Here is a 12,967-nt window from a genome sequence, read left to right as displayed (position 1 = left end):
AAAACCTTGCCTTATGTTCACCTCCTTTTCACAGACTGGAGTTTGTTTTATCAGAACGCGAGCGCTCGCTTGGTTATGAAGATCTTGGTCACCGCCGGGATGAAAATGTTTCTGCGAGCGGTTCCTTTCTAGAATCAGTTCTCAGAGATCTAGAGCCTGCAGATTAATCTCGTAACCAGATCTCTTGTTGACGAAGCGACGTCGACAAGAGATCTGGGTACGAAATTAAGCGCAACTATGGCTGATAAGGGCGTGATGTGGCAGTTGTTGCTATATGTTCGTGTGTTCTAACACCTGTAACAAGAGATCTTGCTTGAAATAGTCTCCCTCATTCTGTTAAGCATGCTACTAGTGCTCAACAGTTTTAAAAGACCAGGCTAAGTTGCTATCAGTTGCCATCATCACACCTGTAGAACACTCTTATTGTGTTAACTCAAAAAAAAAAAAAAACAAACAAACAAACAAAAAACTGGCATTGTTTTTCCCGCCCTCTGTTACGCCATTTTAACATGAGAAATTCATAATCGTTACCTGGATCCTTCAACAGTCATTCCCTTTGTTTCCTTTGCTATGATGCTACTAGTTACATGCATTCGAAAGGTGACCTAGGCTTTCTGGAACGGATTTCTCCCACCTATGTTTCCGCTGACAGTATGCTTGGTCGTAACTGTTTACTTCAGTCTATATCGTGGACTACTTTGAATGTAAAAAGGCGATGTTAATGCCACATATTGAGCAAATACCGTTTCAATCGCGAAAGCCAATATTGACCCTGTTAATTGATTTCTTTTGCCCCGGTCAACATTCACTGAATTCGGTTTGTGATGTAAATAACTTCCGCGTTTCAGACAAAAACTGTTTTTGTGGCCTTTTCACTTTGAAGCCAGTTAAATTTTTGTGAGCCCTATATTCTACGTCTACTTAAACCTCAGGTTTCCGAACACTCTATTAGAGATGCTGAACCCTTGGGAAACCTCACACAAATGTGAATATGCCCAAAAGAGACAATAGCGATGACGACAAGAGAAGGAAAATAACCTGAGAAAACAGCTGCCCTTTTGCAACGCCACCAATGGTTTCCCCACCAAATAACGTCTGAGAAAAGAGCGCCAGAAATTCCATGCTGATGACGTGTCAGTGCTTCTGGTTGGTTGTGCCATGTGGAAAATTTGCTTCAGCCTGTCAGAAGGGCCTAGATCTGGTAAGTGACGCGTCAACAGTATGGGATTCCTTCAGTCGTTGCTCAGACGTCATTTTGCATGGAAACCAGCGATGGCGTCACGAAATGTGGACTGTTTTCTCAGGGTATAGCGTAAACAAAGAACCGGGGTGCTACATGTTTCCGTTCACCCCCTCATGAGCTTAACGCCATTTGGCCAAAGACAACCGCATTAGTATCTTAACTATATAGGTGCAAATATCAACTCTCAGATTCGTTTTTTGAACACGACACGCTCCTACAATGTATATGGGATTGTGAACGGAAAGGATGACACTTTTACCTTGCAGCGACCAAGACCTTATTTTTCGATATTCAGAGATGGGAAATCATTGTGAATAAATAAAAAGTATATAAATACAAATTAAGAAAAGGACAGCTTAAAACTAGACATTGAATTCTCTCCCTGAAAGAACTTGAAGTAGTGTATTTTTTATTTCATTTTCTTTTACAAAAATGTCTTGCACTGAGCAGAAAATTCGTTTTACAAGTTTTACAAGAGAATGCTTAAAATTTTAGAGAAGAGCACCGATCCGATTTTATTATAAAATAGCATACAATTTTAACACGTAAATATAATTCCAAAATATTTGTATTCTGGTGATAGCGTTTACCCCAACTCTACACAGCTAACACTTCAGTTTACTTCATTGAATTTTTTGAACGGAGGACTGATATGTTACTAACTTTTAGGGAGTTGTTAAATTTCTAACCATTCACGCAGGCTTCTATGAAGTTCTCCTTATTAGCGCTACTTATCTCTCATTTTCTGAACTGTTAATTGAAATTTCGATGGGTCATTTACACGAAACGGTTACTTGGCAGGGACACCCAACGATGGTTTCCTCCTAAATGCATTGAAAACACTTTTTAGGCTATCCAGAGTACTTTTAGATCTGTAGAAATACATTTTAATCGTCGCTATAAAATTTATATCTGTTCGGCCATCCTAGGGGAACTTGAGTCTTTTCGAAATTACCAGGGCTTCAGTATTATTTTCCCGAAAATTTTAGATGCAATTTAAAGTCTTTTGAAAGTGAGAACTTTTCTGATTCCTCATTCCATCGCATTTTCGAATCCGAAAATGCTGGGTTTCCTTTTTCTGTGAAAAATAACTTAATCTGGGGTGTGAACTGCGAAAACTTAAACCTCAGAAAATCATAGGGAATTTTTAAAATAAGTTTCGAAAATTGCACATGAATGGAACGGTCATGTAGAAATTCTTAGCCTTCCTCAAAGTATAGAAAGTTTTAGGTAATTTATGCTTCTCCGAACAGATATTTTACAGAAAACTGTGTTGGGTGCCCCTGACTTGGTATAAAAACAGCTTACAGGAAAGCGAACAGAAACGCTGTGGGACCTCGACAAAGTAAGATACTGCCGAGCCTCCACTAACAGGCCACCTCTCCACAACGGCCACTTTTTTGGCGGACAGTTCATACACTGACTCTTGTTTAAATCTCTCCACAACCGCCACTTTCTACTGTCCTCAAGGCGGCCATTATGGAGAGATTCAACCGTATTAGCTTTTTGAATGATTTCATATCGGCTTTATGTTTGCCCCACTCTGTTGTAAGCCATCCAGGAAGGTGTTTTTGTTCCATGTGATCGTTTCGTGCAGAGGGCCAATTTGGGAACAAAGACGATTAGAAATTTATGGGCAAGTAAATGCTATCTCTTTTTGGCTCTCCTAGGCGACGCCTTTTTCACAGGGGTTTCTTCAGATCTTTGTTGTTTTTCTCTTTCCCGATGTCTTCGTCTGTGGCGCGCCCTACAACAAGGAGAAAGTAGTGAGAACAAATAAGACTTTTGTCAACTACAGTTCGAATACATTCTTTGCGAACAATCGCTTGATGATGCAGTAGTACAGACATTAAAGGACCATGTACTTATTATAATAGTCCCGTGTCCCGACGTTTTTGTGAGGAATAGGAAAGCCGTTTCCAGAGAGGACCAATTTCATTATACAACCTCATAAAAAGAACAAACACAAAGAGCAAATTTCATGCTTTTTACCTCGCGTGGTTAACATCACTGAATTTTTTCCCGCACGGGAAACATTTGAATTTGCCAAAGCCACGTGATTTCTTATCAGCCAATGATAGTTGGAGACATATGTCCGTAAGGGAGACATGCGTCATTCACCCCAACTAAAAATGTTTTTGTCCCTTAACAAAATTTTGTCCTAGCAGATTGCTAAACATTACAAATTGGTGTCAAGTCAAAAACTAAAAACCACTTGATGTTTCACTGCCATTACTTTCAGCAAACCTAATTAAGAAGTGTTTGTAAGCAAAATGATTTAAAACCATGCTGAACCAGACAGGTTTTAAGCATGTTCAATCGTTGGTGTGAACGGGCGCTTCTAACATGCTACCAGGAACATAGAAGTGACCAATAATTCATCCTTTAAATTGTTCCACGCAACTTCACATTATTACAAATGGAATGATATAATCATGACAAAATTTCCAAACAGATTTTGTATCGTTCAGTTCGAACGTTGTAATGCTTACGTTGAGTTAAGTTTACTTTCCGCGTCACTGCTGTCCTCAGGTCCTGATACGATCTTTAAATCACCAGACTTGCTAATTACCGCCGTCATCTGCGAAGAGAAAAGATATAAAGTAAAAATTAAACAATATACAGTGGAACCTCGATCTTAAGAGCCTTTATATAAAGACGTTCTCGGTACAACGAAGGAGTTTCTTTACATTCGTTACATGGAGGTTCCACTGTCAGTTAATTTTCCACTCCTTCCCCCACCAATCATTATAATACACCAATCCGAGTTCCAAAAACTCTCACTTTCAAAACGAGGCTAAGTGCAAAACCTTTCTTGTGAGAAAAATTTCATAAATCATTTCGCATTTAGCCTCGCTTTAAAACAGAGGCTTAGAGCAACTCGGAAATGACCTATTGCCTGTGATTCTTCCTGACCTGAGTGTTGGCTTTTGGTTCCCGTTTTGTATCGCTCATGGTATTCGGTACAGTTGTTTCCTTTAAATCACTTTCAGACTCTAAATCTTCTGCAAAAGACAGGAATACAACGTCAGAAATAAACAGCAATATACATTATACATGACGCCACATCGATTGCTTGGTTACTCTCAACTGGAATTGAACGTTATTTTCCCCCGCTTAAAAGCGGATCGTCCGTTTCTAACCAAGAAACCGGTTCCAGGAAAAGAAAGGCTACGTCTTTTCCCACATTTGACAACGTTTTCCTTTTTGGGTCAGTTTTGATTGGTTCCTTGTATTTTCTGTGAGTGGCCAAATGGCAGCAACAAATGCACGACTCACCTTGTTCCATCACATAATTTGATGGAAAATAACCCTGTCTCCCGTCAGCCAATTCGCCCATCCACCAGTTTTCATTATCGATGTAAAGCACGCTGATGACGTCACCAGGTTGAATGGTGAGCTCGTCCGCTCTGTTGGCGTCATATGGATACATAGCTATAACCTGTTATATGGAAAAGGTAAAGAACAAATACACCTTGTTTACCCGGTGTATAGCTGTCATTCCAAAACTCCTTACTAGCTTCCCAAGACATAAACAGCTTTTTAAACATATCGAAGAATGTAAAAGGCTTTGAAATATGTTGATTGGAGTTGTAAAACATCTGGCCGTACAGTTCAGCTGATACAATGCGGTTGAAGGTTAGGGACTACACTGATCCAAGACAATCTGCATGATGACGTCTTTTCACTACGTGTTCAGCGTTAAATATTTCAGAATACTAAGAAGCGGCAAGGTAAAGCCCCGCTGTGGCTACTGGCCATAATTATTTTAGTCTATCGAAGAGTGTTCTCTTCATCTTTGCATCATAACCTTAAGAGACAGTTTAAAAATCACTCTTTGTAACACTCAGCGGAAAACTAGTGAAGATCAATTTTGCTACAGCTGTAGTTCTGAACCTTTTTCCTGGGTTGTGGAGTTTGCTGCAGGAGATGACTCGCCGGAGAATCCGTGAATGTGAATTTCGGTTTAGCAGCGTTAAGCTGCGAGACACTCTGCAAAACAAACAACATCAACCATTTAGTCAAACCTCATCGAGTAGTAAGGGTACACTTGTTACGCAAGTTGCAAACACGTTGTCCGATTCTAGCGGAGCTCTCGCTTGGCGATAGAAAGCGCAGCCCCATCGTACCAAAGCTAATGACACGCGTTTAAACTTTTGTTGCTCAACAAACGACGAGCGACTGGTGTTTTTGTTTAACAAGTTGCACCCTAAATAAAAGAAGATCATCGCAATTATAGACGCAACTTTTTCAGTTACGAAAAGAATGCCTGAAAAAATCAGAATTGTAAGGGATTCTAACCTTTCACCTCTGCGATATACCTTTGACTGTTCAGTGCTATATAATTAAGCCATCAAGCAAACTGGGAGCAGGTCTTTGAGTTGGTTCGTTATAAACTCTTGAAAGGATGACGATGAAATAATGAATTTTTGAAAATCATATGTAAGAACTAATATTGAACGGAACAGCAGCAAAACAACAAAACAAGAAACAAACCAAGGGTCCAGGAGTTTCGCCCACGTTAAGACTCAACGAAGGTCTCTTCATCCACGACATTCCAACTAGGAAAAAAAAAGGAAAAAGTTACATGCAGCTGAAGTTTTCAATTCCTCAGAAGGCAGTCAGGCACACATAAGAGGCCACAGAAAAAGAAACTTGCACATTTTTAAAATAAAATGCTAGCAAATAAGGCGTAAGTGACATTAACTTTGCACTGAGTAAAGATAAGATACAAGTTTTCTCCTGTCACACGCTTATGCCGGTAAGCTGTCTCAGTAGGGATTTATAGGATCAAAGACTGGGCCGCTCACCAGCTACAATCGTTGAAATACCCCATTGCCCTGTTCAATGTTGGGATTTGATTTCACTTTTTAATGACTTAAACAACATGGAAAAGGGATGGGGACACCCTATGAACAAAACCACCTCGAGGAGAAGAAAAGGGGGCTCCTCCTAAATTGCGTTAAGCCTTTGAAGTCACCGTAGCCTGGACGTTTGGACTAGTCAATCAGTCAGTTTTAAGACCTACTACTCCATACACTTTTCGAGATTCTATAAATAAACTGACTATTACACAGCCAGGCATAAACTACCTTCGTGGTAGTGTTCGCTATAGTGGTGCAGCTCTTTGGAAAAGTCTTCCTCAAACTTTAAGGCAAGCAGAATCTTTGACTAATTTACGGCACGACATTAATAAAAAACAGGTTTTTAATATAGTTAAACAATTTCAATGTTGTAATTATGAATAGCAAAAATGTAGTTTAGAGTTTTAACTTTAAACAAATTTTTGTACCGGACGGAATTTTACCCCCTAAAAATGAATATTGCCTTTCATTACTTTTGGGTCGTACTTATTAGGGCCATTTATACGACGAAAAATAAGACGCGTCTTACATAAGACGCGAACTTTCTGTATAAACGGCACATTTCGTCTAAAATAAGACGCGGCTTAGCTAAGACGCGTCTTATTAGATAAGACATGCTCGTATAAATAGTATAGTTCGCGTCTTATTTTTCCTCGTATAAATGGCCCTATTGTCTCTCAAAACTGAGCAATTCTTTCATGCTCTTTGAAACAAGTTCATCATGACTAAAGACATTCAAATCATAATCAGCCTCTTACCAGGTGTTTGGTAAGGCAGCGGTCCATTTAAGTCTGGCTGCTGCGGACTGCCATATCTTCTGTTCTGAGAAAACAACTTTAACGACTCAAAACGACCAGACGCCCCCAGGTGCTGCTGCGCATGAGGAGACAGAGGAGGATCATAGGCAAGCTAAAATTCACAAGAAAAAAAAAGCAACTCAACTTCGACAGCTAAGTTGGTATCGCTCTAAACCGTAAAAGCACATTGGAATCACAGTAGAAATCCCAGGGCTGTCATTTGTAGTCAGCAGCCGGCTTAATATACCGCCACGCAGTAAAATCAACCGGCTACTCTAAGTTTGAAACATAACAAATATAGGAAACATAACAAATATAGGAGGATTTGGGAGATCAATGACCCACACTTTCCTTGAGAAAACAGCAACTCAAAATCTTAATGACAGCCCTGAAAATCAAAGATAATAGTTTTGTTTTGTTTACAATTACTCTACTACTTGGTCTTTTAAGTAAGAGTGCGTGTCTTTGGCTGTTGATAACCAGGATGAAAATGGATCGCAGCTTAAAAAAAACTAGGCATCAAAGGCTCCTCTTCGCTGTTAAGGGTGAGTCTGTTTTGTACTGAGAGAGAGAATGCTCGTCTCTTTCGACTTGTTTACTAATCAAACAATTTTCTCTTTAAGTTCTACACCGAATCGACCCTCTTCCGCGACTAACCTGTGCTGGCGTGGGGCCATGTGCTGTTGCCCCGTACGGGGTATACCCTGCCGGAGAGAAGTCTGAACCCCAGGTTGAAAGGCTCACGTTAGTGCCCATGCACTGACGGAATGTTCTGCCGGTGCTTTCTGGAAACTGGAAAGTAACGCTACCAGGCCTCTTTGAGGTCTGTGTGGAACCTGGGTATGCAGCACTATCGGGTCTCCCTGGGGTCTGGAACATCCGGCTATCGGCCCCTGGGGTTCTCATCATTGCCGTATCCATGTAGTTTGGTGATGATGGTGTTTCCTAGAGATACATTGTTAAACGGCATATGAAAGTACGAATAACAAGACATATGCAAATATGACGGAAGCAAAACATTGTCAAAAGCCTGTATTATTGTAAAATAACGAAGAAAGCCGTCTGGATGTTTCTCGACGAGTTAGGAAAGAGTCGGTTTCAAAAGAAAATGTGATGCTGCATCGATGGAAACAGTCAAACGTCCCTCTGACGAAGAGCTAGTGCTCGAAAAGTAAGATTTGAATCTTTCTACGGTGATGAGTTGACTTTAAGAACTCAATTGATGTGAGCCAATGTTTTTATTACAGGACTTAAAAGCTACAGGGACAGAAAGGGCCGCAACTAATAGCATTTCTCAAGCTTCTGAATGGACTACCGTCCCTGATGAAAATAAAGAAAGGTCTCTCTCTCTTAAACATAACATGTGCATGTCCATTTATTTATACAACCCCGCCATATTGACACCCGTATATAACGAACAGTTTCGTTTGTCCAAACGAAAAGCTCATTTCTTTTCTGTAAATTTAACCTGCTTAATACGGACACGGGTTAATACGGTCAATGAAGACTTTTCTGTGTCCCGAGTCACAGACTCTCGTACATCGCCAACCTTGCTTCACGAACACGGAGTATCTGCGCAATTTCATGATATTTGTCATTTTTGTACCCTGTTCAACTAATGACCGATTTCTTAGCGTTAATAGGATTTCATTACTCAAAAACAGTAGTAAAATAGCATGACATGTCTGATTTTGATTAGTCCGGTGTTTGCATTCACACTGTGGTTCTTTAATAACGTGTTCTACCTCCTATCACACCCACAAGTTTCACTGCCGTAGCTTTTCGCTTCAGTCACTGCTCCTTTGTGTCTTTCTTTCGATAAAAAATGTGTCCGTGACGTCGTTTTCTAAGAACCCACTTAATACGGACACCCGGATAAAACGGAGCACTATGATATGTCCCCTAAGTGTCTGTATCAACAGGGTTCCACTGTATATATAAGTAAAAACGGAACCTTCAAACTTACCAACACTGAGTCGAGTTTCTGCTTGACTTTGCGCATGCGTAGAACGTCACCGGCCACGTCAGCCATTTGCACGTGTCTGGTGACGTCATCTGGAGTAGCTGTGCTCTGCTGTGACGTAGTAGCTTGTTTAGATGGCGTCGCTGGAGGAGTCATGAATTTTTTAGCTTCTTCTTTAGCAGCTGGAAAAGGAATTTAATAAACTTAGGCGTTATCAAGAATGATTAAGGTGAAGAGAAATTTACATGATCCTGAAGAGGGTTTGCTCCTGACGGGTTTGCAGAAAACAATAACTACAAAACCAACAACAAAAACAACAACAACAGATAAAACACGCTATACTGCACAATATTACATTACCCCTTTTTTAATAGCCGCGCTCGGACTTGCTTATTAAGGTCATATTACCCAATCGCATATTACAATGAAACTGCTTCCAAAGTCGCTGAGCGGGCAAAACTGGAAAATCTATGACGTCAGAGGACAACAGGCACGTTACGACTGCCTTTGGTTGTAAATTTACTAATAGTAATGTCCTTGTTAAGCAATGGGAGAACCCGTAGAAAACGTTTTTTGATCCCCGAACATCTTAATAATTAGTGTGAATGTTTGCCATTACTACCTTTTCGAGGTAAAGTCCTTCGTTACCCACCCCCCCTCCATACCCCGTAGTTTCCCCTCTGTCTCTCCTTCTTATTCATCGGCCTTCCCACTCCACCCCCTGTTCTCAGCTGTTCTCAGTCACCTCACGCAAGCGACAACCAAAATACAATATTTACCTTTAGGATCGTAATGATAAACAAGAACAGGGTGTGAATCCCCAAAGGAACAAAAAGCTATGATGTGATCCAACGGGTGAAACTGTACATCGGAAACCGCGTGATGATATCCGAGTGAGGTATACACAGAAACTAGATCACCTGAAATAGCACGCAAAGTCACAATAGATCATTTTTGATATATTGAAATTCATACTTGGCTCCGAGGCTTGGGGGAATAAAACAAAAGAAAAATGCATTATTCATTGCTGAGCCTCAGAATGATTTCTTTGACCATACACTAAGAATATTGACTTAAGTGGAACCTCTAATGACGGCCACCTCTCCACAACTGCCACTTCCTTTTGTCCCAGCGGACTGTTTATACATTGACTCTTGTTTAAAACCTCTCTACAACGGCCAACTCATTGCAACGGTCTCTTTCTTCTGTCCCCTAAGTGGCCTTTGTGCAGACGTTCAACTGTACTTTGGTTTTACGAAACCCTCAAATAAAACCACTAAATTTTATTTGAATGGTAGATGCGGTACGTGTTTGCAAGTGGGGTTTTCATTTTTCGAATTAAAAAGCTTGGCGACGCACTCCTACAGACTTAGCCTCGACAAAAAGTATTTGTTAAAATATCCAATAGTCAGAGTGATAAACAAGTCATCTCGCTAAAGGCTAACCCTGTTAAAAAAGCGTCTTCAATTCTTTTATTCAGCGGTCTTAGCGAACACGAAACTGGACTATTCCACTGACCTGTTTCCGTATTCCACACGTATGCATAACCATCCTCAGAGCCCGCGATAACAAAGCAGCCGCATGCGGTGAGAGTGCTGCGGATGTGTTCTTTGAAGTTGGAAGCACCAAGATACCGTTGCATGACAGTGTAGCTTCTCAAGTCCAGCATGCACAGCACGCTGTTACGTACGTGAACCAACAGTTTACGTCCATTGGGATGAAGGGTGAGAGAGTTGATCACATTACCCTGTCGAGTGAAAGTCAAGTAAGTGGCTACATAAGGTAAGAGAACTTTCCACAGTTTTTTTTTCAACTTTTGACGTGGACAAGTTAGGGAAAATCCGTCGATACCACTGGAAAAAGAGCCTCAAAATTAGTAAAATTGCAAAGTTCGAAAGTGATTTGTTGAAAACTAACGACGAAATAGCTACTCAAAAACGCGAAATTTTAAACACTTTTTTTTGTAGTGGTGGTGGTGGTGGTGCCCCCCACCATTCAAACGTCTATAAATGTTCGCAACTTTCCGGAGCTATATCTCCGCTCGCTTAAGACGTATCACTTTCAAATTTGGCAATTTTACTAATTTTAGGACGCTCTTTCAACTGGTGTCGACGGATTTTCCATTTTGTTCATGGTAAAAGTTGAAACTAAACAAAACAAAAAAAAATCGTGGAAGGGTCTGTTGGACAACAGTTTCGGCGGCGTACAATGAATGAAGCATAACCATAGGCCTATAAATCATAAAGACAGGAATCAGTTATCAATCCTTTAAGAAGGGTTACTCAAAAGGCTGGAAGGCTAGTTACTCCCTCTGTACACTACACCTGGAAGTGACCGAGAGGCCGTTTTCGGATTCAAAATTCTAAACGCTATCAAAGCTTTGCGCAACTACATTCAAGGAATATTTCCTGTCGCGAAAAAAAACTGTTAATTTGTTCGGTACACGTTTTCTGGTAGCAAAGGTCAATTATAAATAAGAATTATCTTCTTTGGATTTATGTCATAGGTGAAAAAAAAAGATTGAAACGGAACACACCTGAAGCTCATCAATGGCTACTTTCTTAAACAACGTCCAATCATATACATAACCTGGAAAAACATCAAATAATGAACAGTTTACTACGGAAAGGGTAGCAGAAGTATTCCTCTTCACGGACGTCCTTAGTAAGCAACTACACTTCTAATAGCATTGTATACTATTACTGTAAATTGACACTGATTGTTCAAAGTTTACGGTACCATCCCAGCTAACTAGAGAGGTTTTTTAACCAACTGTTGCACAAGTAAATGAATCGACGTAACTGTTTATGCCCAATTTTTAAAGACAACAACACCAATAGAAAACGAACGAAAGAGAATTCTGAGTACCCTGACGATGTCAAGACATTCATGACATTCGGTGCTCCATAAATCATAGGGAGAGTGGGAAGAGGCTTTCGGCGCAGTGATTTCTGGGATGGTTAGGGTGGAATGGTTTAGGTCTAGGTCAAACGTCGAAATTTTCATGAGACGAACCAAACTCTAATTTGGGTCGACCGAAATTTAGTTCAGATGGTCTGCTGGGTCAGACGTCGAACTTAGGACGCGTCGAACCAATCAAATGAATCAGATCGGTAAAGATTTTCTCCCGAACGATTTTATATACATAATCAAACAAATTTTGCATGTGAAGATCGGCGTTTGTGCCGGAGACGATCTTCGGACGTTCTATCCGTCAGAAGCAGACGGACAGAACGTGTTCGACGATCCAAACTCACTCAGGCGAACTTAACTGAGCCAGACGTCGAACTTGTCATGAACTTAACTAAGTTTGGTTCGTCTCATGAAAAGTTCGACGATTGGCCCAGGCCTTAGCGACGAATGGTCGATGATATCCATCTATAATCAGAGTCATATATTTGCCACCCGTCGTACCGAAAGCTTTTACGACTACTCATGCTCCCCTTTATCAGAGATACAAATAATTTTTTTTTCTGGGAAGGACATATGACTGCCTCAAGTCACCACTTTGGTCGGTTAAAAAAAATGTTATCGGAATCTAACAAGGATGCATTACACATTTTTAACGAGACTTGACCATCATAGGCGCCGAGTGCCATAACGACAACTCACAGTCCTGCGCTCAAAGAAGGTTTCATTCATGTACAAAATGATGGTGTTAGTCATTTACTTTGTCCGAGCATCAAGACAGCTACAGTTTAAATTTCGTCGCCCACTGTCCGATGAGCGACTGTTATTTGTAGCTCTGGTTTATGGGGTGGCTAGAGCGGTTTTCATTTGAGTGTCGAAAAGTAATTGGTTTTGCACTTTCTACACGATGCGATTGGCTTAAAAGATTCGCGCCACCTTTTCATCCAATCAGAAGTAAAACCAAAGCCAATTGTGACGCGCTCGCATGCATTTTCCCGCGCTTTGCGTCAGCCACATGTAATTACTTCGAGTTTTGATTGGTTCAATGTATTGTCTGTGTCCTATGTGATTGGCCAGAGTAATTACTTTGGTTTTGGTTTTACGACACTCAAACGAAAACCACTCTAATTGGTTTGCGCCATCTCAAGGACGGCTGTTGCATGAAAAGGAAATAAGGACGTAAAAGGGA

At 40.6% G+C, this 12,967-nt stretch overlaps 2 protein-coding genes across 2 annotated transcripts in view; one reads left to right on the top strand and one right to left on the bottom strand.

Moving 5' to 3' along the window:
* Window positions 1–12,967, top strand: part of LOC140951575 (uncharacterized) — a 50,691-nt gene that overhangs the window by 4,553 nt on the left and 33,171 nt on the right. The window lies entirely within an intron of this gene.
* Window positions 1,627–12,967, bottom strand: part of LOC140951844 (jouberin-like) — a 30,889-nt gene continuing 19,548 nt past the window's right edge. Inside the window, exons 24-35 of the mRNA XM_073401203.1 lie at window positions 11,405–11,457; window positions 10,387–10,615; window positions 9,648–9,788; window positions 8,872–9,050; window positions 7,563–7,850; window positions 6,867–7,017; window positions 5,741–5,805; window positions 5,141–5,236; window positions 4,523–4,685; window positions 4,160–4,248; window positions 3,736–3,824; window positions 1,627–2,990 (exon numbers count right to left, since the gene is read on the bottom strand). Coding sequence (XP_073257304.1) covers window positions 2,891–2,990; window positions 3,736–3,824; window positions 4,160–4,248; window positions 4,523–4,685; window positions 5,141–5,236; window positions 5,741–5,805; window positions 6,867–7,017; window positions 7,563–7,850; window positions 8,872–9,050; window positions 9,648–9,788; window positions 10,387–10,615; window positions 11,405–11,457 — 1,643 coding nt within the window. The 3' untranslated portion in view covers window positions 1,627–2,890. The remainder of the gene's footprint in view (window positions 2,991–3,735; window positions 3,825–4,159; window positions 4,249–4,522; window positions 4,686–5,140; window positions 5,237–5,740; window positions 5,806–6,866; window positions 7,018–7,562; window positions 7,851–8,871; window positions 9,051–9,647; window positions 9,789–10,386; window positions 10,616–11,404; window positions 11,458–12,967) is intronic.

The sequence above is a fragment of the Porites lutea genome, chromosome 11 (assembly GCF_958299795.1).
Source record: "Porites lutea chromosome 11, jaPorLute2.1, whole genome shotgun sequence".
NCBI lineage: Eukaryota > Metazoa > Cnidaria > Anthozoa > Scleractinia > Poritidae > Porites > Porites lutea.
The sequence above is the reverse complement of the archived record's forward strand: the minus strand, read 5'-3'. Positions and strand labels throughout refer to the sequence as shown.